Genomic DNA, 26,997 nt, shown 5'->3' with positions numbered 1-26,997 from the left:
ACTTCAATCTTGTCTTACCCATTCACCCTCTGAATGACACATATACGTAATCCATGTCTCAATTGCTTCAAGGCTTATTTTTTTTTTATGTATACCTGTCTCCTCCCCTACATTTACATTTGTTTTAACCTTAATTTAACTAGGCAAGTCAGTTAAGAACAAATTCTTATTTACAATGACATCTACCCCGACCAAACCTGGACGAATTGTGTGCCGCCTTATGGGACTCCCAATCACGGCTGGATGTGATACAGCCTGGATTCAAACTAGGGACTGTAGTGACCCGTCTTACACTGAGATGCAGTGCCTTAGACCGCTGCGCCACTCGGGAGCCAGAGTGGACTGATTGAAGGGATTGAAGTGGATTTAATGAGTGACATCAATAAGGGCTCATAGCTTTCACCTGGTCAGTCTATCTGATGGAAAGAGCAGATGTTCATAATGTTTTGTACACTCAGTATATTTATAGTCCACTTGGGTACAGTAGGGATGATAGCCAATTTTAAAACAAGTGTGAAAACTACATTTTAATTTGTATTATCTCTCTTTTAGGATTTTCTGCGCTGTGTCAGTGCGTCCATTATCTTTTTTATCATCTCCATAATATCAGTTTCCAAGTTCACAGACGGGGCCTCTAAAGCAGCAGGGGTAAGAAATGCTCTTTGACACTATCCACACATCTCTCATCAAGCCCATGCCACGATCGGAGTTGTATCTCCTCAGCATTTACAGCACAGGCGTCAAACTCATTCCACCGAGGGCTGAGTGTTTGTGGGTTTTCGCTCCTCCCTTGTCCTTGATTGTTGAATTTAGGTCACTAATTAGTAAGGAACTCCCCACACCTGGTTGTCGAGGTCTTAATTGAAAGGCAAAAAAAACAAAACACCTGTAGACACTAGGCTTCCCATGGAATGACTTTGACACCCCTGATGTACAGTATGTATACCCATTGAACTCTGAAGTTAAGGTTGAACTCAGAAGTCATGTCTGGTTACTCCGCTGCATTACTTCATTGTGTCTGGATATCATGTTACAGCTAGCTTCTGTCAGACAATTCACCCCCTTCTGGATTTACTAGCTGTTTCATGTTGATATCAAAGGTTTTCTTTTCTTTCATTCCCTCCAGGTGTTTGGGTTCATTGCCACCATTGTTTTTGCTCTAGATTTTTACTTCATCTTTAATGACCTGGCTAATTTCCTCAAACAAGGAGGGGACTCAGGTGACGAGCCACCAAGAACCTCAGGTAAAGTGTTCTTTCAAATCATGTCTAGTATATAGTCTGATGTAAATCTACATGTCTCAAATGCTGCATACTGTACACTCCTCAGAAACATTCAGTCCTTCCCTGTTCTTCCCACAAAATGGCTACAGGAAATATAGAAATGAGAACTTAGTGCTGACCCTCCATTCAGGGTTTTTGTTTCTGTCAGTTCTAATAAAATTTGTTTGGGCAGTTTAGGAAAACAAATAAACTTGCAGTTTGCTGATAGAAATCATAAGCCACATTGTGGACGACATTGCTCAAGTTCACTCAGCCAAGGGTCCCATAGGTCAGTGGGAGTGAATACTCATGGAGTGTGTTTGGGGAGTCAGCACATCGTCTGTGATAATCTTTGCAGATTGTGCTTCGTTCTGACCATGCTGAGTAGCTAATCTATTCAATAAACAAAACATGGTAACATCTGAATTATGATTTCTCATTTGCCATGAAACTGTATCTGATCACAACCTAGTTGTTACTATGTTAATAACATTTATATTAAATCTTTAATCATCTATGTTGTATGTGTTTTTACCTATCACGATTGGCTTCCACGATTATATAGACTTTTATATTAATCTCTAACTTTAATTCCTGATCATTGCATAAGGAGGGCAGAGACCACAGGCCTTCACTTCCCTCTTTGAAAGGGATAGGCACAGACAGACAAAGACATGCATTGCTTATACCCTCAGTGTAAAAGTTTTTTTTTTCTTCTGTGTTATAGAGTACAATGACTCAGACTCTGACTCGGACTGAAGAGGTTCTAGCCCAGGGTCCATGTGTCCACCATGCCTGGCAGGAAGACATCCATTCTGCAGACGTCAACGGCATCCCGAAGGATTCACATTTCATTTTAAACCGACGTGAAAACAGGTCTTTAGCGCTTTGGAATGTTGGCACATACAAATGATCAATTACAGTTACATTATTCTTTTCCAAATGCTCTAAAATTGCCCAAACCCTGAAATACATTTCTGAAGCTGTGAATGAACTGTGGTATTTTTAGTGATGGCTATTGGTTTACAGTTGCTCAGCCTCCATAATACCAAGAGGAGCATGGGGAACAAAGGCAGATGACACTACATTTTTACACAATTGAAAAGATTGGCAGCTGGTTGGCTGGTTACACCGTCTGTCCGATCATCATACTTGCTTTGCTTGATTTTTCATTTTCTGGTGTCCTTTATTGAAAATGTTGCTGTATCTGATGTGATATCCTAGCGTTTAAATCATTTTGTGATAGATCTATGTTCACTGAGCTGAGAAGACTGACTGTGCATGGCACTTAGCTACTTCCTAAATGGCAACTTCCTGTTTGAATTTGATTTGTCAGCAGAATATTGTCTTCTCTTTTCTTCCAATTCCGAAAGCTTTTAATCACGGAGAAGCACTGGGAGACTTTTGTGATTGTGTTTTGAAATGTAAACTGCAAATGGGGTAGGACTGCATTCAATTATTGAAAATGGTACACCAAAATGTTTTCCTATTCAGAAGGGTTTTCTTACCAGGTTTGTACATCAAACATTTGTCAATTTGCAGGTCATGTAAAGAAAATAAGAAAGAAATCGGTTGATTTTCAGCTATTTGTAAGCTTTAATTTGTTTAATAAAAAAAATGAAGACATGTTCAACAGTATTTCCAAACCCATTTATTTTGAGACAAGTTTGTCACCACAAACTATAGTTTTGTTAAATCGACAGAAAATTCTTTACATACAACAATACAGACTTTAATACTGCTTCCTAGAGTACAATAAATACTTGTATCAGTGACCGAGCATTTAAGAAAATCAAGGTCAAACCTTAAAAAAGATAAAGAGCAGTTAAGTCTTCACTTTATGATAAGCCATTTCAGATGTTGAGTGGTTCAAAACCTTGACACAAGCAATAACCTCTGCACGAAGCACTGTCGGTAAAGTTGTTTTAAGGACGTTACTGTAAGATAAATACACCCATCTCAAAATATTAGGTTATATTTACAGTGTGCTCTGGATTGTTAAGGACATCACGAAGCATTAACTTGTATTGTTCCACTATAGTCACGTCATTTCACTACTAGTTAAAGCAAGGATTACATATGCACTCACATGGCCTATTACTGTATGTTAGAGCATAATGTATTGCTAGATAAAGGAGATGGATCCACTACTGTGAAGTCAAGGCATAATATACGACTTAAAACAATCAACCGAGTCCTGAATAGAGAGACATAAATACACACATTTGATTGTCTATTCTTCACACAGTTTCAATCATAATCAACAGTGATTATGGTCAATTCATTCAAATTAAATCTGCAATTTGAGATGTGCAATGTCCCTGCCCTCACCTACAAAGTCATTAATGTAGTTAGGCCTTAAGTTTGTTCCCACTGTCCTCACAAAGAATATTGGTTCATCAACTCTGAACACAAAATATGATCACTTTGACAAAGATGGCATCTTTTAAAACATTTGTAAGATGTCCCACAACTAGGAGTGGGTGCACTTCAGTACACATAAAGCATCCACCATGAGCAGTTCCTCTGAGGGTATCTTTACCATAATCCACATATACATACGGTATCACCAGCAGGGTCAGTGGGATACAGAACACCCGGAATCACAATGTTGTGTAGATGTCAACACACAATACTATTTAGAACAAAAAATACAAAGACCAGAACGAACACGTTAACATTTCTAAAAGTCCTTCATCCGAGACACATTCAGTACAAACTTGCACATATGAACAGGCTACATCTCCATAAATGTGAATTCAATGTTCCTTGCTCTGTTTGTCTGTACCAAAAAAAAAAAAATCCAGGAAGTTAAATTGACTGCGAGGGTGTTTTATGAAATAAGATATGTGATTATGTATGCTATATAAGATGAATAAGATCACATATTCAACTGAGATACATTGGTGCGCCATTCTGTGAATGAGTATGCCGTGGACCCAATTATTAAGGCGGCCACATTTAAGTTTGAAACAGACAATAGAACATAAATGATGAGTCAGCCAATACCTGAGATGTGCTATGGACGCTGACCTCGACCAGCACCCGTTTATCAGTATTTCGCTCAATTATCAAACGTACCACCATGTTAGTAATGTACCACTGTGCAATTTGTCTGTCACTCACTAGGCCAGATATACTATAGGTACAACGCCTATACACGTCACATTCATACTCTTACAAATAGCACCCACACAAACTACATTGCCTTCAAAAGTATTCACACCTCTTTACCTTTTCCACATATAGTTGTGTTACAGCCTGAATTTCAATAAATTAGCACAAAAAAAAAGTAAAAACATGTTTTCACTTTGTCATTACGGGTTATTGTGTGTAGATGGGTGAGACAAAATCTATTTCATCCATTTTGAATTCAGACTGTAACACAACAAAATGTGGAATAAGTCAAAGGGTGTGAATATTTTCTGAAGAAACTGTCAATCAAAAGTCCTTCAATAAAACAAAATAGTAAAAAACAAATACCTTCAATCTTCCTTCAAACGTCCATGTGGTTCGGTTGTTGTGTATTAGTGAGATACACTGAGGAGGGTTACTTTACATATTCTACAGAGAGAGACAACTGAGCTGTAATGGCATTGTGGAACTGAACTGTGTTGGGAATGTGTTTCAGGAGTATCGGAGTTCATAAAAACTTAATAACCGGTTGATCCGCCGTAACGAATAGGCCTAAGCTTTTGGTCCTTTTTTTTCAAGTTCACGTTACAAAAAAAAAATCAATCAATTGAATTTATTAAATTGTTGTTCTCTTTGTGTGTCAGATCTGTAGTGTTTAAAAAAAATCCATATCTAAACACAGTGCTACCTGTACGTATTGCAAATAAAACAACCACCAAACCCTGTACAGTACGTGCTGGTGGCCATAGATACCAAGTCACACAGACAAGAGCATTTACCAAACACTGGTGCAAGATTTCAAACCACGCTGAATTCAAAACCAGAAAAACACTTCATTCATATCAAATCAATGCTCTTGATGACCGTCGACAGAGGTAGATCTCTGAGCCAGTCTGTGTATTGGTACACTCAGGGGGATAGGGCTCTGGGTCCAGGCCTTGGGGGACTCTCGCCAAGCGAGACCCACAAGTAAAGAGGCTGCAGTGCTCATCCATGGAGTGGGTACGGTGATTGGTTATGTCACTAGGGGGTAGTCGGAGAGAGGGTATGGTAAGATAGAAGCCCTAAATGTCAGTCTTGGTCTCAGAATGTCAACTCCATCAGGCCAGGTCAGGCCGTGCCTCCATCTCTCCCCGGGAGGCAGTGCGGGCTCGCATGTACTCACTGGTCTGGACCGCCACTGAGCGCCCATCACCCATACGCCATCTCTTCACCGCCAGGAAGGTGTTCACAGCGTACACACACGTCACCAGGAAGCCAAAGACCTGCACAGGAAGTTACAGAAACATGAGTCAACACAACAGAATTTCTGTTACTATGATCTTAAAATAAATGTGGGTTTCCAAGTAGTACAGGAGGAAATGACACCTCCCTCCAGTCCTTCCTAATAGTCCCAGTAGTAAATACATCTCAAATGGGGACTACTGTATAATTACAGCAAGACATTTGGCTGATTAAAAAGTCACACACAACGTGTCTAATCCCTTTCCAAATCGCAGCCCTTTATACAGTCTACGCCCCTAAAGAAATAGACAAGAGTGGGATTCAACAAATACACACCTCCCACGGCTCCCTCCATCCCTCCCCAGCAGGAGAGCCCAGGGCTTTTCACTGGCCCCTTCCAGGCCTGAAAAAAGCCCAGGATGTTTAATAGAAACTTCCTGCTGAGAACATCTGTACCATAAACGACTCAGCACAAATCCCCAGGCCACCGGCCGGGCGCCCGTAGTACACAGTTCTGCTGATCCAGCCTCATGCACAACCACAGGAATCAAGGGACCAGCCGTGTGTGCGAGGACTTGCATGCTTTCTTATGTGTAAGGAAACAAGTCAGCCTTGCCAGACAATTCACATCATCTGCAAGAGATCATGGAGTGAGCGGTGCAAGGAACGAAAGGGAGAGACATCAAAATTAGGTTGAGGGTTACAAAGAGGGTTAATAGTCAAAAGAGAAAGAGACCGAGAGAAAGAGAAAAGGTAGAGCGAAAAAGAGAATGAAACAAGAGAGCAAAATGAGAGAGAAACCAATGAGGTGTGACCTCTCTCTCTCTCTCTCTCCAACCAGGGGATTGGGGCTGAACTCCAGAGTAAACGTCCATGTCACAGCTCAGAGCTGACAGGACAGGAATCAGAAATCAGCTCATAACCTCCAGGGAGGGACTGAGTCAGTAAATAGTGTGGATGTGGCAGCAGCAGGGTGGCCAATGGAGCCATGAACATTCACTGTGGCTCTGCTCACACATCATCAAGCTCCCAGCACTTTCCCTGAACATGAACACTTTGCACCTGGGCTGGCCAATTACTGCCTGGCCAACTGATCGTCAAACCTCTCACACTGTCAATTAACTTGATGTAGCAGCAATTCTATTTTGGATTTATTATACCGTAGGTGGGGAGGAAATGCCATATTGACTTGGTGAAATGCAGTTCAGGCTACCTTCCACAGGGGGGCAGCAGTTAACAGGAAATGCAGTATAACATGGACAGACAAAGAAAAGAAAATCAACAGAAAAACTTCAGGGAGGCTTGTAGCTAATCGCTAAATGTCTTGCATTCAATTTGATTATTGAACATACCTCTGAACATCACATTTTGTAGTAAAGCTCCCTGATGTATATTTTAGATACATGTAGGCAACTCTTCAAACAACAGAAATCCAGTGGGTCATGTAACACCAGCCACTGTTCTTTGCGTGGCACAATAACGGATCAAAGAACTCTTTCACAGAGAGCGGGGAGTAAGGGAAGAGAGGACGAGGGGGTGAAAGGAGAAAGACAGACTGATAAACAGGGTGGTCACTCCCGAGAAGGCCCGGGTCAGGGGGTCACGAGGGGAGTGACCAGGATGAGGATGCAGTGGGGCGGGACAGGGGGAACCCACCACTGCTGCGATCTCGGCACCGGACTTGTGGTTGAGAGCAGCCAGGACCACAGAAGCCAGGAAGAAGAAGACGGTGCTGGCTGCAGTGTTGACCAGGTCCTGTGGTGACAGACAGACAGACAGACAGACAGACAGACAGACAGACAGACAGACAGACAGACAGACAGACCACGCATATTAATTAACAGGTCACGTTTAGACTGATAGTTACTGTACATACATACGAGGGGTTAGTACTAGCTTCTCTCGCCATGTCGTGCAGAGACTATGTTGAGTAATGTTTTAGGGTCATGTGATATAACAACTTTACCCATAAAGAAGACAAAAAACAGCAGTGTTTCTCAAAGGAACCTCAGATAACAAGAATAAACAAAAACTCTGTTGGTCACATGCGCCGAATACAACAAGTGTAGACTTTACCGTGAAATGCTTACATACAAGCCCTTAACCAACAGGGCAGTTGAAGAAGAAGCTACCCATCTAGCGGTTAAAACCACACACACATTTTTTTCCACCATGTTTTTGATGTGATAGAAAGTGGTAACTCTGTGGTGTCCAGCTCTAATGGGAGAGAGTGTCAGACGGACGGATGGATGGAGATGAGAAGGGTGGCCTGAGGCTTGGTGGAGCGTGGGTCTTTTAGTGGGCAGGATGCAGTTCTTATGAACAGGAGACAGGGGGTGTAAAATGGCTTCTGTATACCACCCCTGCCTTGTTGCAACACAACTGATTGGCTCAAATGCATTAAGAAGGAAAGAAATTCCACAAATTAACTTTTAACAAGGCACACATTAATTTGAATGCATTCCAGGTAACTACCTAATGAAGCTGGTTGAGCGAATACCAATAGTGTGCAAAGCTCTCAAGGCAAAGGGTGGCTATTTTGAAGAATCTCAAATATAAAACATATTTTGATTTGTTTAACACTTTCTTGGTTACTACATGATTCCATGTGTGTTATTTCATAGTTGTGATGTCTTCACTATTATTCTACAATGTAGAAAATAGTAAAAATAAAGAAAAACACTGGAATGAGTAGGTGTGTTCACACTTTTGACTGGTACGGTATGCTCATGCTGTATTTCAGAATTGTAATATTTAAGTAACATATTAAGATATCATTTTTTGAGTTTCTGTCATATCAAAGCTGCATATTTAGAGTCTCTGTAACCCACATCTTTGTCATACTTGTCAATCCATCAGCTATCTAAATGTTTGGAATTGTTTGTGCTGTTCTCTTGGTCTCTGTTGATAGTAATTGGCGCTGAAGCCAATCACCGAAGGTCCTTGTACAAGGATCTGATTATTCACATGAACATAGGACACTGTGTCTCCGTGAGCTTTCAGGATGTGTTGTTCTGGCTGGCTGACCGGTCCTTCAGTGTATGCTTAATAAATGTCCCAGCATGACTGGGGCAAGGCCCCCCATGTGAATTGTTGTGATGGGAGTCATAACCCACATCGTCTCACATGACACCAACTTTCTCCCACAGACTCACTGGCCAAACCAGACTCAAGACAGAACACTAGCCAAGTGAGAACCTCAAAACCAGAATACTGGCCAGACCAGACTCAAGTCTCCCTATTTTGCACCAACACGCATGTACAGCTCAGACCACCAAACCACACATACACTGGAATCAATCAGAGACAAATCAAGCCTGAGTCTCACACTTGGCTTCAGATCTAGGGCAAATCCTCTCTAATGCCTCACTCCCTGTATATGCAGTCTGTGTGTGTGGTAGGTATAGAGAGTGTGTCTGAGTGTGATCTGTTCGGCAAAATGTGTGAAGAGAAAGCAAACGGTGCTCAGTGGGATGTAAAACTGTGAAAAGTGCTGTTTTTCCTGGGGTTTAATCTGTCTGATGTGTTTCTACAGCGGCGCTAGGCTATCTTGTAGAGCTGGATCTCCCACTGGACACACCACCATCACCAACACAATAGTAACAGCACAGCATACACTGGTCCAACTGGAGTTACTGGACTGATTTATCAGCGTCAATACTGCCATGCTCCCTCTACTACACACACCAAATCCAGCTCACCTTAGATCCATCTCACCCTAGATCCAGCTCACCCCAGATCCAGCTCACACCAGATCCATCTCACACCAGATCCATCTCACCCCAGATCCATCTCACCCCAGATCCAGCTTAACCCAGATCCAGCTCACCCCAGATCCAGCGCACCCTAGATCTAGCTCACCCTAGATTCAGCTCACCCCAGATCCAGCTCACCCTAGATCCAGCTCACCCTAGATCCAGCTCACTTCAGGTCCAGCTCACCCTAGATCCAGCTCACCCTAGATCCAGCTCACCCCAGATCCAGCTCACTTCAGGTCCAGCTCACCCCAGATCCAGCTCACCGCAGATCCAACTCACCCTAGATCCAGCTCACTTCAGGTCCAGCTCACCCCAGATCCTACTCAGCCCAGATCCTGCTCACCCTAGATCCAGCTCACTTCAGGTCCAGCTCACCCTAGATCCAGCTCACTTCAGGTCCAGCTCACCCTAGATCCAGCTCACCGCAGATCCAGCTCACCCTAGATCCAGCTCACTTCAGGTCCAACTCACCCCTAGATCCAGCTCACTTCAGGTCCAACTCACCCTAGATCCAGCTCACTTCAGGTCCAGCTCACCCTAGATCCAGCTCACTTCAGGTCCAGCTCACCCTAGATCCAGCTCACTTCAGGTCCAGCTCACCCCAGCACAATACTCTCTGGGAGAAACCATTCCCACATTCCACATGCACAGCGGCGGTTTGTAAAGCAGTAGCAAAAGATGGAGCGCCTGCCTTTAAATACCCCAGTCAAACCACTGCCTCTCGCTTTCTCTCTCTCTGCAGAGTGACACACTTCTCCAACCCCTCCTTCAACCTCAGCCCGGAGGCAGAGAGGCAGGAAGGCCCCTTAGACTTACTGGCTTCTTTGGGAGACGGGGAGATGTCAGCAAGCTCAGCATTTGGCAGAGCAGTCAGGGACTCTCTGGAAGCCAGAAAGTGTGAGTGTTAGGAGTGGTCTTTCGATGAGGAGGGCTGTCGAGGCTCTAGTAGCTACATCCCCTTCAAATGGCTCTACCAAATGTTTTCAGCTGCGTGTTTATGCTGATTTAGACAAGGATTAAGGCAACAGGAAGCACGCATATCTAGACAAACTCTCTGAAGTGGGAGTAGACTTCATGGAAGAAAAGTCACCAAAAACACATTGCAGAATACATTCAATTCAACAAACAGCAGAGACTACTAACACACACACAAACAGGACGGTATTGCACACTATTTCAACAGATGCCAAGAATCAAGGAAAATAAACCATACGGCTACATATTCAAGAGGAATGCACTGTGTCTCATGTTTCATCAGTAGTCAAGCAAAGTAAATCAGTAATATGTTGTTTGTGATTTGCCACAGGTTCATCCATCTAAACAGAAACCGTCGCTCCACTCAAACCGATGCACTGCCTGATTTCCATAAGGAGCTGGCACAGAAGGATCTGTAGTAAAGTGAGAAAGGGAGAACCTGCAAACCAGATCAGCATACAGCATGCTCTCACACTCAGAAGGGAGACTCTACTTGGCACATTGTCAAAGATCCAGTCAAGGGGCCACTTCAGGTTCTCCCACAGGCTGCTATTTCACTCGTGCGTGTACTGAGATTTCTGTTCCCAGCCTCCTCATTTCTGAGCAAAAACTTTCCCTTCCTTCATTAGGCCAGCACTCACCCACATTGAAAACGGCATTGTGTGTGGTCACCCTTCTCTGTGCTGTCTCTCCCTGGCATGGCAGTTGGGCATTTGAAAGTCTTTGTGTGGAGAGACAACAGAGCAAGCCAGCTGAGACAATGCATGGCCGTTGTAGGCAATGCCACAAAAAGAGGTCCAGTCTCTGCCTAGCACAAGACAGACCAACGCCACAACGCCACCCCATCCAGAGACACGGCGTCACACAGATCACCAGGAGGGCAGGGAGAGAAAAAGAACAGCCAACAATGTATCTGAATAATCAAATGACCTCGAACCAAATGTGTAGTTTCCAGGAGCCTACACTCACCAACTCTTCGTAAAAAGGTTACCTCGGAGAGCTTTATGATGAAGCCCAAGGCTGTGCTCATTTTCTTAGGTGAGGGAACAGCTCCCCTATACTCCCAAGACAGCAATAGAGCATTACCAAACATACCACCGAACACAGGTTTGAGATGACAGGATCAAATAGCACATCATTAGAATGAGATATGGACATATTGAATTATGGAGACACAAAGATGCTGTGTTGACACGGTGCAGTGTTGCCATACTTTTTCAAAGGGTCCAGCATACCCACCACTGACATTTGCTATGACTGCACTTTTTTTTTAAACTCATTTGTCGCCCACATTTTATAGGCAAGTGCACTTTCAGCAAATTCAGTTTACCCTCGGTTCAACTGATCAACTTTTACTTGAACAACCTTCATGTCAAGTTGCTCTCATACCTATAAAATAGCACTGTATTTAAACTAGTCAGTATTTAAACCTGTCGTTCTGCCCCTGCACAGGCAGTTAACCCACTGTTCCTAGGCAGTCATTGAAAATAAGAATTTGTTCTTAACTGACTTGCCTAGTTAAATAAAGGTAAAATAAGAAATCATTGACATCTAAACCAGTAAGAGGATGTGATTGGTCAGTGTGTGTTGGTGGGATACACACCGTCAGGCTCCAGTTGACGTGGGGCACTTTGGTGTGCAGACTCAGGCTGAAGATGAGGAGGAGGACGCCGGTGACTACAAAGGCACTGCAGCTGACAAACTCAAAGAAGTAGACCCCTCCACAGGGTAGGCACAGCATGATGGTCTCTATGCAGATGAAGGCTATGAGGGCCAAGGCCTGCGGAGAGGGAGGAGGAAGAGGGACAGGTCAAGGACAGCCTTAAAATAAACTATAAACATACAGTCCTACAGTAGAGTGGGTAGAGAGTGTGTCGTTATGATACTACCCACATCAACCCATACAAATCCATTCAATCAGAAGGAGAGCCAACGTTCAGGACAGCTTTCTGTTTTTATATTGTTAATTCATCATTTGAGGCATGCCATTTAGTCATGATAACTACACTGCTCAAAAAATAAAGGGAACACTAAAATAACACATCCTAGATCTGAATGAATGAAATATTCTTATTAAATACTTTTTTCTTTACATAGTTGAATGTGCTGACAACAAAATCACACAAAAATGATCAATGGAAATCAAATTTATCAACCCATGGAGGTCTGGATTTGGAGTCGCACTCAAAATTAAAGTGGAAAACCACACTACAGGCTGATCCAACGTTGATGTAAAGTCCTTAAAACAAGTCAAAATGAGGCTCAGTAGTGTGTGTGGCCTCCACGTGCCTGTATGACCTCCCTACAACGCCTGGGCATGCTCCTGATGAGGTGGCGGATTGTCTCCTGAGGGTTCTCCTCCCAGACCTGGACTAAAGCATCCACCAACTCCTGGACAGTATGTGGTGCAACGTGGCGTTGGTGGAGCGAGACATGATGTCCCAGATGTGCTCAATTGGATTCAAATCTGGGGAATGGACGGGCCAGTCCATAGCATCAATGCCTTCCTCTTGCAGGAACTGCTGACACACTCCAGCCACATGAGATCTAGCATTGTCTTGCATTAGGAGGAACCCAGGGCCAACAGTACCAGCATATGGTCTCACAAGGGGTCTGAGGATCTCATCTCGGTACCTAATGGCAGTCAGGATATCTCTGGCGAGCACATGGAGGGCTGTGCGGTCCCCCAAAGAAATGCCACCCCACACCATGACTGACCCAACGCCAAACCGGTCATGCTGGAGGATGTTGCAGGCAGCAGAACATTCTCCACGGCGTCTCCAGACTCTGTCACGTCTGTCACATGTGCTCGGTGTGAACCTGCTTTCATCTGTGAAGAGCACAGGGCGCCAGTGGCGAATTTGCCAATCTTGGTGTTCTCTGGCAAATGCCAAAGGTCCTGCACGGTGATGGGCTGTAAGCACAACCCCCACCTGTGGATGTCGGGCCCTCATACCACCCTCATGGAGTCTGTTTCTGACCGTTTGAGCAGACACATGCACATTTGTGGCCTGCTGGAGGTCATTTTGCTGGGCTCTGGCAGTGCTCCTCCTGCTCCTCCTTGCACAAAGGCGAAGGTAGCGGTCCTGCTGCTGGGTGGTTGCCCTCCTACGGTCTCCTCCACGTCTCCTGATGTACTGGCCTGTCTCCTGGTAGCGCCTCCATGCTCTGGACACTACGCTGGCAGACACAGCAAACCTTCTTGCCACAGCTCGCATTGATGTTCCATCCTGGATGAGCTGCACTACCTGAGCCACTTGTGTGGGTTGTAGACTCCGTCTCATGCTACCACTAGAGTGAAAGCACCGCCAGCATTCAAAAGTGACCAAAACATCAGCCAGGAAGCATAGGAACTGAGAAGTGGTCCGTGGTCACCACCTGCAGAACCACTCCTTTATTGGGGGTGTCTTGCTAATTGCCTATAATTTCCACCTGTTGTCTATTCCATTTGCACAACAGCATGTGAAATTTATTGTCAATCAGTGTTGCTTCCTAAGTGGACAGTCTGATTTCACAGAAGTGTGATTGACTTGGAGTTACATTGTGTTGTTTAAGTGTTCCCTTTATTTTTTTGAGCAGTGTATATATCAACTAGTGACACTAACCACGTTTCTTTCACCTTACACCAACGTTTCAATAACTTTGATGAGACTGGGGTGACTGGTGCTGATGGAGTGGCATTGCCTTGGGAAGTGAGTGAGAGGAGCCCACAACCTCATTGTGAACAGTTAACTGATATATTTTCCCTCCTCCACCACAGTGATGGGGGAGAACTCAGAGGTTAATGTGTTATTTAAGGATTTCCGTTGCAATCAGCCCGGCTCTCCACAAACCTCAGACCAGCAGATTACAGGTTGGTCCGCGTGAGCCTGAGGGAGACAGAACCACCGCCATCACCACGCATACATATTCCAGGCTTTGTCCCATCTGGGCCGGGCTCAGACCGGATCTAGTTGCCTGACAGATCTAAATAAAGAATCTGTTCCTTCTGGAATAATGGGCCCAGTCCAGCTTGTATCATCAAAAATGTATGAGCTCTGTGACAGGAAGTCGGAGAATTACAGGCATGCTAATGCACACACTTAGCACCCTTGCCATGTATACATTCACACCACCTTGAGAAAGCTAAAAGGTGGCTAATGGACCAATCCCTAGTCACATCACTCAGTGCCTGAGGAAGAGAGAAAGAGAGAAAGAGAGGGAGATACAACTATTTTGGTATCATCATCAAAAGTGACATCACACTCTTATGTATGCGCTCGTGCACACACACACACACACACACACACACGGAATCTCTTTCCTTTCTTTCTCTCTCTCCTCCCACCACTTTTCAAAAAGCCTGTTCCTAAGGGGAGCCTTCAGGTGTCTTATGCAGATGCTTGGTTTCACAGCTTTGACAGGGAAGTCACATGACTTTATGACAGTCTACGGCTCCCCACATGGACTTGGGACAGCCAAGCGTCTGAGGATCTGTTTACGGCCAGAACTGTCACGGCCGTTAAAAGAAGAGGACCAAGGTGCAGCGTGGTGAGCGTACATTTCTCTTTTTATTTTGAAAAAAAGACACCGAACAAAACAATAAACACTACAAAAACAAACCGTGAAGCTAAAGGCTATGAGCCATAAACAAAGTCAACTTCCCACAAAGAAAGGAGGGAAAAGGGCTACCTAAGTATGGTTCCAATCAGAGACAACGATAGACAGCTGTCCCTGATTGAGAACCCTACCCGGCCAAAACATAGAAATACAAATAATAGAACATAGAATACCAACCCCAAATCACACCCTGACCAAACCAAATAGAGACATAAAAAGGATCTCTAAGGTCAGGGCGTGACAAGAACTCTAAAAGTACCAATACCAAGTCTGAGATTTAACCTAAAGAATCCATCCCTAACAAACCTTATCAAGAAGCCATGAGACACCCAGATTTGCACACGCGTACACTTCATGATGTTTCTATAATGTAAGACCTGCTCAAATTTCTTGTCTGTTTTCCATGCTCTTTTGAAATGCAGATTGAGCCAGAACTCTCTGTGAAGAGCCGTCTCCTGTTTTGTACTGGTTAAATGGAAAGGGTGATTGACAGACAACGATTTCCATGGCAACAGTGGGACTTGAATATGTAGATTCACCTCCCTTTTTAGCCGTGATATTATCTTTAGACAGAGAAAAACATCTCACCTCTGTACAATTATCTGTAATGGCGTTGGAGACAATATGAATCCTATGATTTATGTGTAAAGAATTACCATAATTATGAAGTTGGACAAAAGACCAATCCATCTGTAATATTAAAAACGTTCATGAAAACAAAACACATTTTCTATAAAATATGTTGGCGCAGTGTCAAGGCCCAATCCAACCTGTCTTTTTCTGGGTGAAACACACTGCTGATCAGAAGCCACTCTTTCTCTCCATCCAAGTCATATATTATCCTGAAGAACAAGTTTGTGATATCGTGAGGATGAGTTAATCATCCATCTGACAACAACAGTTTTCTATAGAACAGAGCAATATTGTCAATGTCAGAATTTGCTGCAAAACTGGCATCTTAGTTGCCTGAGATAGAAGACAACGGACATGATAAGTGCAGGGAGCAAACCAACCAGCATATTGGACCAGATCCTGATGGGAGCAGCAGGGAGGCAGCTGGTCGTGTTCCTTCTGACCTTTCCTCACCTCTTTTCCCAAGCCCCGGGCTGTTTCTTAAACCTGTCAGCCCAAGTTAATGAACAGAACAGGGGACTGCAACAGGGCTTCTCATCACAACACTCCTCTGTTTCTGACACATAGAGTTGTTGAGGCAGGAGAGCGCTTAGGCTACACTCCTGACAGGTTCTCTGGCTAACCACCCTTCACACGTTACACATCTGCTGCAATTACAGCCTTGTACTGGAATTACAGCCTTGCGAAGGGCCAAACACTCAATCTCACGCAGACACACAAGCATGCACACAGTCACGTGCATCCAAAAATATTATTATTTCAGAGCGGCAAATCTTTTTCAAGGCCACACTTGCAGTAGGTACCTCTGCGAGGAATTCATTCGGGCCCATGTCTTTCTCTGTGGCAGCCAACTGAAACCGCATCAGAGCTGTGTTTGCCTGGGTGCACACAGTGTGACATTTACAACATGGACGTGTCCAGACTGGGGGTGGAGGGTGGATGCAGTGGATGAAGTCATCGCCGAGTCGTGATAAAAGCAGCCCTTCCCTGGCCCAGTGTGGAGCAGGTGTCAGACAGGGAGGGGGAGGGGATGGGGTTACTATGCATGCTGGGTAAGTGTGTAACTAATGATTATATGTCAACCCCACCCACCCTTCTCCAAAACCTCCCATTGTTCATCTCTGGGATTAGTTACATTGTGAGTTGCTTGCAATGGCCACTTGGGAGTCAGAAACCCAGTCTTGTTCACCATCTGTTGTGGCCAGAAAAGGAACGGAGGTAGGCATCACAACACAGACTGCACTCCAACGACATTTGATCGGCGGTGTCCTGTGCATTTCGTTCCTGGCCTAAATGGCTCATGGAAATCTGTGCAACAATAACCGTTTTTCTCCTGTTTCTTGAACCCAGAGATGTCTGTAGAGCCAGAAACTCCGCCTATCATGTGTGTTTGTTAAAGACCAGTCTGAGAGAAACACTAGAACAGAACACACAGTCTCTCCAGAATGGGAATTGCTAGCGGACACGGAGCAGCATCTGGTAAATTAATTTAGCTCCATACACAGCCTACAAAAAGGGCCTTCAATAATATTTAACTTTCCCTTGTTAAATCACCACAATAAAATATCTACATTACAAGGTCCATTGACACAATTGAATAGCTATGTAACAACTTAATCCAAACGGCAACACTCTACAAAAGAGATGAAAAGGGAGTTTTATTTTGGTATTATAAAGGCCACAGTGTAAATTACATTAGAAACAGTACAAAAAGGAGGGACTGTCAAAATCTGATTGGTAAGAGCTGATTGGGTTAGAGCTGACTGGGTAAGAGCTGATTGGGTTACATGACTTGAGCTCTGTGGAAATGCTTAGAGGAGATCCACAAAAAGCCTGTTGTCACGAGACTTTTCACACCCGTGTAAAGTTTCCTCATAGACTGACACAAAGAAAGGTTCTCTGAAAGTGATAGTGCCAGTATCCCGGTACTACTGCTTCTCCCAGTAACACCAAGTCAACCTCAGGCCTTCAGAGTGTTTATGTTACAACAACCTCTACGGGACCAGAGACCAAGATGGTGTGGCTATAGGAACAGTTCCCATAGTAAAGTCCTTAGGAGAGGTAAACATGCTGACGGGAGGAGGGTTTCACCTCAACTTAACTAATGTGAAATATACTATACACACAACCCTCCTGATTGGACCAGCAAGGTTAGCACCGAACATTCCTCTTCACTAGCCCATAAAAGTATGCCTTTTGATTTATAGCTGAAATCGTACGTGATTTTACGTAACTGAATAGCCTATTAGGGAAGGATAACTTTTCGTCATCAAGTCCATTATCACGAGTTGAATTTAGTTCAACAATATCAAATCATCAACTCTGAGATAATGCGGATTGAACTGGGATGATCCATTAACATCGAGAGAGCTCTTGTTCTGGGGAAGAACTGGGCACATTTGCAGATGAGTTACAACGAGTGTTCTGGGGGATTAAATAGTAAAACACAAGGCCTCAGCAGTTCCCCTGTGAGGCCCTTCAAGTCAGTCAATCATTGTCCAGTGGCAGTGGCATATATACAATCCAAGGTCAACTGACAGTCAAACCCGAGCCCGAAAGATGGGAGCTCTGCTATCGTAAAACTATTATGGTCAACCTTGAGCATATTTCCTCATCGAGCTGCCGTTAGTAAATGTAAGGAATGTGTTATCAACTCCTCTGTACTATCGTTCAAATGAAACCCCTTACATAGGAAGCATAGCATAGCTGGGCAAATCAAATCAAATTGTATTTGTCACATGTGCCGAATACAACAGGTGTAGTAAACCTTACAGTGAAATGCTTACTGACAAGCCCTTAACCAACAATGCAGTTTCAAGAAAATACCTAAAAAAGTAAGAGATAAGAATAACAAATAATTAAAGAGCAGCAGTAAATAACAATAGCGGGGCTATATAGAGGGGGTACAGGTACAGAGTCAATGTGTCAACGTGCGGGGGGCACCGGTGTCGAGGTAATTGAGGTAATTATGTACATGTACAGTGGGGAGAACAAGTATTTGATACACTGCCGATTTTGCAGGTTTTCCTACTTACAAAGCATGTAGAGGTCTGTCATTTTCATCATAGGTACACTTCAACTGTGAGAGACGGAATCCCAAAACAAAAATCCAGAAAATCACATTGTATGATTTTTAAGTAATTCATTTGCATTTTATTGCATGATATAAATATTTGATCACCTACCAACCAGTAAGAATTCCGGCTCTCACAGACCTGTTAGTTTTTCTTTAAGAAGCCCTCCTGTTCTCTACTCATTACCTGTATTAACTGCACCTGTTTGAACTCGTTACCTGTATAAAAGACACCTGTCCACACACTCAATCAAACAGACTCCGACCTCTCCACAATGGCCAAGACCAGAGAGCTGTGTAAGGACATCAGGGATAAAATTGTAGACCTGCACAAGGCTGGGATGGGCTACAGGACAATAGGCAAGCAGCTTGGTGAGAAGGCAACAACTGTTGGCGCAATTATTCGAAAATGGAAGAAGTTCAAGATGACGGTCAATCACCCTCGGTCTGGGGCTCCATGCAAGATCTCACCTCGTGGGGCATCAATGATCATGAGGAAGGTGAGGGATCAGCCCAGAACTACACGGCAGGACCTGGTCAATGACCTGAAGAGAGCTGGGACCACAGTCTCAAAGAAAACCATTAGTAACACACTACGCCGTCATGGATTTAAATCCTGCAGCGCACGCAGGGTCCCCCTGCTCAAGCCAGCGCATGTCCAGGCCCATCTGAAGTTTGCCAAAGACCATCTGGATGATCCAGAGGAGGAATGGGAGAAGGTAATGTGGTCTGAGATAAAAATAGAGCTTTTTGGTCTAAACTCCACTCACCCTGTTTGGAGGAAGAAGAAGGATGAGTACAACACCAAGAACACCATCCCAACTGTGAAGCATGGAGGTGGAAACATCATTCTTTGGGGATGCTTTTCTGCAAAGGGGACAGGACGACTGCACCGTATTGAGGGGAGGATGGATGGGACCATGTATCGCGAGATCTTGGCCAACAACCTCCTTCCCTCGGTAAGAGTATTGGAGATGTGTCGTGGCTGGGCCTTCCAGCATGACAATGACCCGAAACACACAGCCAGGGCAACTAAGGAGTGGCTCCGTAAGAAGCATCTTAAGGTCCTGGAGTGGCCTAGCCAGTCTCCAGACCTGAACCCAATAGAACATCTTTGGAGGGAGCTGAAAGTCCGTATTGCCCAGCGACAGCCCCGAAACCTGAAGGATCTGGAGAAGGTCTGTATGGAGGAGTGGGCCAAAATCCCTGCTGCAGTGTGTGCAAACCTGGTCAAGAACTACAGGAAACGTATGATCTCTGTAATTGCAAACAACGGTTTCTGTACCAAATATTAAGTTCTGCTTTTCTGATGTATCAAATACTTATGTCATGCAATAAAATGCAAATTAATTACTTAAAAATCATACAATGTGATTTTGGGGATTTTTGTTTTAGATTACATCTCTCACAGTTGCAGTGTACCTATGATAAAAATGACAGACCTCTACATGCTTTGTAAGTAGGAAAACCTGCAAAATCGGCAGTGTATCAAATACTTGTTCTCCCCACAGCAGCGTAGGGTAGCCATTTGTGGGTAGCCATTTGATTAGATGTTTAGGTGTCTTATGGCTTGGGGGTAGAAGCTGTTTAGAAGCCACTTGGACCTAGACTTGGCCCTCCGGTACCGCTTGCCGTGCGGAAGCAGAGAGAACAGTCTATGACTAAGGTGGCTGGAGTCTTTGACTATTTTTAGGGTCTTCCTCTGACACCGCCTGGTATAGAGGTCCTGGATGGCAGGAAGCTTGGCCCCAGTGATGTACTAGGCTGTACGCACTACCCTCTGTAGTGCCTTGCGGTCTTAGGCCGAGTAGTTGCCATACCAGGCAGTGATGCAACCTGTCAGGATGCTCTCGATGGTGCAGCTGTAAAACCTTTTGCGAATCTGAGGAACCATGTCAAATCTTTTCAGTCTCCTGAGGGGGAATAGGTTATGTCATGCCCTCTTCACGACTGTCTTGGTGTGCTTAGACCCTGTTAGTTTGTTGGTGATGTCGACGCCAAGTAACTTGAAGCTAGGGCTGTGTAATATGGCCTAAAAGTAATATCTCAATTTTTTTCAGCGATTTGGACAATTCATGATATATATCTCGCTTTTTTTTGTTTTTCTCTAAACAAATTAATAAAGGCCAAGACATTTTATTCAAATAAAAAAATATACAAGGACTCAAGGCCTATTTGTGCAAAACAAATTAAGTCTATTCTATTGTTTAGGCATGTTTGACCAATAGCTGTTTGAACATGTAATTTATATAATCATTTTGATTGAAAATGTATTAATTTAGTTAATTTGTTATAACTAAAACAGCCTGTGGATGTTTGCTATTGGATTGGCAGAATGACTACTAACACAAACTACTAATACAGCCTACAGCTAGCCTGAACATAACTTTTTGAATGCACTTGAATTATCCAATGTCACACTTACCGATGGTACGGTGAAGCCTGTGCCCAAAGCACTGCAGGCGGGTCCAGTTGTTCAAGAGCAATGCTTTTATCAGGTTACTCCTGTTGTCAGCTGTCATGCACACCTGTCGGTCTTCGCTCATCTTCCACGATGCCAGAGAGTCTTTGAGACCCTGGGCTATTACTTCACCCATATGATCATCAGGAAAGTAAGACGTCTGGAGGCAGACATTTAGCAATTTCCAGTCTTCATTTATGTAGTGGACTGTCAAACTTAGGTATGGCTCTGACGTTCTGCTTGACCATAGATTGGCTGTGGTGGAAAAATATGAAACACTAGCAAGGTTCTCTGCTACTCTTTCGCGGGTAGCAAGTGTATAATCGTGGCAGGGCTTCTTCTGTGAAATACTTGCAGCTTGGCAGCTGATATTTGTGGACAACTGTACCTAGCAGCTTTTTAAGCCTGGCTATGTAATAGGTCACTGCATCCGTTACCTCCTTCCACCTCAAACATTTCTTGTCATAAGGGATTACGTTTGAAAAAGATGCGACTATGGTAGTTTGTCTTTTAGCGTTTTGGGAATCGGGCGACTGGAATTGGCATTGCGTAGTCTCACGCATTCCTCCCATTCCCCCGTGTGTTTCAGTTGCAGGTGATGGGAGAGGTTGGTTGTGCTGCTGCTTTTCGTTGCAATTGTCTTTTGACACCTTTTGCACAGGACATTTGTTTGCTTAACATAAGACCTCTTAAACCCGAACGAACCACTTCCATATTACTGAAAAAACATTGCTGCCCTTTTTGGGGATGATTTCATCCTCATGATCCTGAGCTGGCTTCCTCACTTTCCATTTTGGTGGAACTCCTACCGGCGCTACACTTCTCCGGCGTGGTTACAATTTATGACAGGCTGTCTAGGGTTGTGATTGGTGGATAACCTCGATTCTTTGCGATAGACATTTTCCATATCGCGCTAAAACATAAACCCGAATATATATTAAAAAAACACTTGATATATCGCCCTGCCCTACTTGAATCTCTCAACCTGCTCCACAACAGCCCTGTCGATAAGAATGGGGGCGTGCTCAGTCCTCATTTTCCTGTTGTCCACAATCATCTCTTTTGTCTTGATCATGTTGAGGGAGAGGTTGTTGTCCTTGCACCACACGGTCAGGTCTCTGACCCCCTCCCTATAGGCTGTCTCATCGTTGTCAGTGATCAGGCCTACCACTGCTGTGTCATCAGCTAACTTAATGATGGTGTTGGGAGTCATGCCTGGCCGTGCAGTCATGAGTGAACAGGGACTGAGCACACACCCCTGAGGGGCCCCCATGTTGAGGATCAGTGGGGCTGTGCTGTTACCTACCCATACCACCTGGGGCAGCCCGTCAGGAAGTCCAGGATCCAGTTGCAGAGGGAGGTGTTTAGTCCCAGGGTCCTTAGATTAGTGATGAGCTTTGAGGGCACTATGGTGTTGAATGCTGAGTTGTAGTCAATGAATAGCATTCTCACATAGGTGTTCCTTTTGTCCAGATGGGAAAGGGCAGTGTGGAGTGCAATAGAGATTGCATCATTTGTGGATCTGTTGGTGCGGTATGCAAATTGGAGTGGGTCTAGGGTTTATGGGATAATGGTGTTGATGTGAGCCATGACCAGCCTTTCAAAGCATTTCATGGACACAGACTAGAGGTCGACGGATTAATCGGTATGGCCGATTAATTAGGGCCGATTTCTAGTTTTCATAACAATCGGTACTCTGCATTTCTGGACACCGATCACGGCCGATTACATTGCACTCCATGAGGAGACTGCATGGCAGACTACCTATTATGCAAGTGCAGCAAGGAGCCAAGGTAAGGTGCTAGTTGCATTAAACATATCTTATAAAAACAATCATTCTTAACATAATCACTAGTTAACTACACATGATTGATGATATTAATAGTTTATCTAGCTTGTCCTGCATTGCATATAATCGATGCGGTGCCAGTTAATTTATCATTGAATCATAGCCTACTTCACCAAACGATTATTTAACAAGAGCATTTGCGAAAAAAGCACTCTCGTTGCACCAATGTGTACCTAACCATAAACATCAATGCCTTTCTTAAAATCAATACACAAGTATATATTTTTAAACCTGCATATTTAATTAATATTGCCTGCTAACATGAATTTCTTTTAACTAGGGAAATTGTGTCACTTCTCTTGCGTTCTGTGCAACAGAGTCAGGCTATATGCAACAGTTTGGGCCGCCTGGCTCGTTGCGAAATGTGTGAAGACCAACTTCGCCAAACGGGGGTGACTTAACAAAAGCGCATTTGCGAAAAAAGCACAATCGTTGCACGACTGTACCTAACCATAAACATCAATGCCTTTCTTAAAATCAATACACAGATGTATATATTTTTTAAACCTGCATATTTAGTTAAAAGAAATCCAGGTTAGCAGGCAATATTAAACTAGGGAAATTCTCTTGGGTATATGCAACCCACTTCTCTTGGGTATATGCAACAGTTTGGGCCGCCTGGCTCGTTGCGAACTAATTTGCCAGAATTTTTCGTAATTATGACATAACATTGAAGGTTGTGCAAAGTAACAGGAATATTTAGACATATGGATGCCACCCGTTAGATAAAATACGGAACAGTTCCGTATTTCACTGAAAGAATAAAAGTTTTGGTTTTTAAATGATAGTTTCCGGATATCAGAGGTTAGCTTTTTTACATGGCACATATTGCACTTTTACTTTCTTTTCCAACACTTTGTTTTCACATTATTTAAACCAAATTGAACATGTTTCATTATGTATTTGAGGCTAAATTGATTTTATTGATGTATTAATTAAGTTAAAATAAAAGTGTTCATTCAGTATTGTTGTAATGGTCATTATGACAAATAAATAAATCAATTTTAAAAATCGTCTGATTAATTGGTGTCGGCTTTTTTTGGTCCTCCAATAATCGGTATCGCGATGTGAGCGCTACGGGTCGGTAGCCATTTAGGCAGGTTACCCTAGTGTTCCTGGGCACAGGGACTATGATGTTCTGCTTGAAACATGTTGTTATTACAGCATCACACAGGGAGAGGTTGAAAATGTCAGTGAAGACACTTGCCAGTTGGTCAGCGCATGCACGGTGTACACGTCCTGGTAATCCATCTGGCCCAGCGGCCTTGTGAATGTTGACCTGTTTAAAGGTCTTACTCACATCGGCTACGGAAAGCGTGATCACGCAGTCGTCTGGAACAGCTGGTACTCTCACGCATGTTTCAGTATTACTTGCTTCGAAACAAGCATAGAAGTTATTTAGCTCGTCTGGTAGGCAGCTCTCGGCTGTGAAAGCTAGACTAATAAGGTAATACAGTGACTAGGTCCATGAAGCCAACAGGTCTTGGATCGCAGACATGGTGAAGGTGAGATAATGACATTCAGACATCCTGCCCAGTGCAGGTATTACATTAGACTTGCATGAATAGGAAAGACCTGTCACATTAACACATGTAAAAAAATAAAAATAGTTTACCTTTATTTAACAAGGTAAGTCAGTTAAGAACAAATTGTTGTTTACAATGACGGCCTAGGAATAGTGGGCTAACTGCCTTGTTCAGGGGCATAACGACAGATTTTTACCTTGTCAGCTAGGGGATTCGATCTAGCAACCTTTTGGTTACTGGCCCAACGCTCTAACCACTAGGCTACCTGCCGTAATGTCACTGGGAGTTGTGCTGTCTCCACTGCACATTTACATTTGCCCTGGGTAACAGTGGTGAAAGACATGACTTCCTGTTTGACCTCAGTGTTTTGTTTGTTTTTATGTAACCTCTAGTTGGTCAGCTTTCTCCAACTACGACATTGTAATTACATGCTTATTTTTGTCAGTATCATCTGACCCAAGAAGAAGACATCCACCTCGGCACAGAGAGTTGCTCTCAGCACAGACTTTACACGCAGGCTACAGATGTCTTTCTCATTTCTCAAAGACATCTCCGGTGTGTGTGATTCTCCAGGTACACCTCTCCCCCTGTTCTCCTTGTCAGTCGGGTACTGTGCCTTTTCTGGCATTGAATCTGGTGAATCCTCTGAACATCAAAACTCTTCATACAATGAGTTCACTTAAAGAGTCTGTGTTGACCACTGTACAGCAGAATAGACGCCAAATTATGTTCTATAACCGCTATTGAAGCAATATTCGAACATGGCATCTTCTGAGTAGGCAGCTAAGGTTGTTACCCTTATGCACTTAATTATTCCCTTGGTTCCACTGGTTTCCCCAGTGCTTCATCTGTAGGCTATGTGAGAGCACCATCTCCGACTGAGCAGTTTGGCACCAATAGATGGGAGAAAACTCTGGCTGAGACGTTTCCTCTGCAGCTGAATTATCATAGCTTTGGGTGGCATCATCTTCCTTTGTTGTTGTGTTTTCTCCCCACCTAGACATCTGGTTTTAGGTGTACTGGCACAAACCCCACATTGAACTATTCTGTTTCCCCTTCCTGTAAACTGTTTAGAGAAATGTTGCTGATTTCATGAAAATAAACAATAGTCATACAATTGTTATAAGTGGTTGATATGGAATTCTTTCTAGTAGAGGAATTTGTCATTATTTGGGCTACTTCCATTGCAATATTATGTACTGACTACATGTGCATATCTACCTCAAATACCTCGTACACTGATATGGTAATGTTGGTCCCTCTATATTGCGCCTTTCATGTGTATTTTATTTTTACACTCTGCATTGTTGGGAAGGGCTCGGCCGCAAGGATTTCACGGTAAAGTCTTAAACCAGTTGTATTCGTCACGTGAGACAAATGTGGATTTGAAAACATTTGAAAGTGTAGCATAGTGGACTGTGGGTGAGCCACATGCAAACTGGGTTACTATTATGTCACTGTGCCTAAAGAACCAGGCCATCTCTCAAAAACAGACAAGCACAGGCTACACGCATACAAATGCAAACACAGTAGGTTACAACGCACATCGTTCAATTAAGTTTTTATATGCACATATTTAACACTTCAGTAGCCTAGTCATGCAGTCTGTTGAATGATTTGACTTAATTATTTAACTTACCACTTCAACGGCCTTTAATATGCCAAAGTGTGACTTCAGGTACTCAAAGTCACACCTAATGCCACCCAAAACATTCCTTGAGTGTACGGGCTCGGTGGTGGGCTGGTATGGGCTACTTGCTCCCGAGATCATGGAAGTGTTGGAGGCCTCGCCATGAAACCCCTCCGCCTCCTCACTGTTCCTCATGATTTCACTGTACGCTCCTACACGCACCGGAACTTTTAGTAGAGTAGCCCAGTGGATTTACTCACCGTTTGGCTTTGAAAACAAAAAAAACACTTTATGCAATACGCGAAAGGGAAAAAATAAAAACAGCTCACTTTTGATGCGACGATCACACAAGCTACTTTGTTGTGGCGAACATTTTTTAAAAGGGGTAACAATGCTTATTCCGCGAATATTCCTCGATGATCAAATGCTGCTTCCATAAAGAATGTGATACAAATTGCCTTACAGTTGCGCACTAGTGTAAGGGACGATTCTGGTTGGTTCTGCACGCACCGAAAACACCTATTCATGGAGTTGGAGAAACAGGCGAGCTACATTCCGCTCCTTTGTGATACTTATGTAAATAACAAAAATCCATCATGGCCAGAAATAAACGAGACATGCCGTTTTTACACCATGGCGTTTGTAGCCAAAAGTTCTGAGCTGAAATACAAATTATGTTACGGTTGCTGTAAATGTAAAGTCTTCGCCCAAAAAAACGGCACATTCCTGTATGCACACGCTTTAAACCGTATTTAAATGCTTGAAGACGCCCATCGGATATAGTAACTTCTGGTAGTTTAGGGCCCGGGGGCAGTCTTTACTATCCCCGTGGATCTAATTGTAAATAGTGAAGTGCTTTCCCGATGTGTGTA

General features: G+C 43.7%; 2 protein-coding genes across 2 annotated transcripts in view; one reads left to right on the top strand and one right to left on the bottom strand.

The window, feature by feature from the left end:
* Positions 1 to 2,895, top strand: part of LOC112263527 (CKLF-like MARVEL transmembrane domain-containing protein 3) — a 5,879-nt gene extending 2,984 nt beyond the window's left edge. Inside the window, exons 3-5 of the mRNA XM_024439918.2 lie at positions 553 to 648; positions 1,127 to 1,244; positions 1,990 to 2,895. Of these exons, the coding sequence (XP_024295686.1) occupies positions 553 to 648; positions 1,127 to 1,244; positions 1,990 to 2,021 (246 nt within the window). The 3' untranslated portion in view covers positions 2,022 to 2,895. The remainder of the gene's footprint in view (positions 1 to 552; positions 649 to 1,126; positions 1,245 to 1,989) is intronic.
* On the bottom strand, positions 2,894 to 26,997 carry LOC112232235 (CKLF-like MARVEL transmembrane domain-containing protein 4). The gene is made up of 4 exons (XM_024399060.2): positions 26,135 to 26,997; positions 11,958 to 12,134; positions 7,278 to 7,376; positions 2,894 to 5,662 (listed from the first exon to the last, which is right to left on the bottom strand). Exons 1-4 carry the CDS (start codon positions 26,318 to 26,320, stop codon positions 5,498 to 5,500), a joined length of 627 nt encoding a protein of 208 aa, XP_024254828.1. The 5' UTR covers positions 26,321 to 26,997; the 3' UTR covers positions 2,894 to 5,497.

The sequence above is a fragment of the Oncorhynchus tshawytscha genome, linkage group LG12, assembly GCF_018296145.1.
Source record: "Oncorhynchus tshawytscha isolate Ot180627B linkage group LG12, Otsh_v2.0, whole genome shotgun sequence".
Classification (NCBI taxonomy): Eukaryota; Metazoa; Chordata; class Actinopteri; order Salmoniformes; family Salmonidae; genus Oncorhynchus; species Oncorhynchus tshawytscha.
The sequence above is the reverse complement of the archived record's forward strand: the minus strand, read 5'-3'. Positions and strand labels throughout refer to the sequence as shown.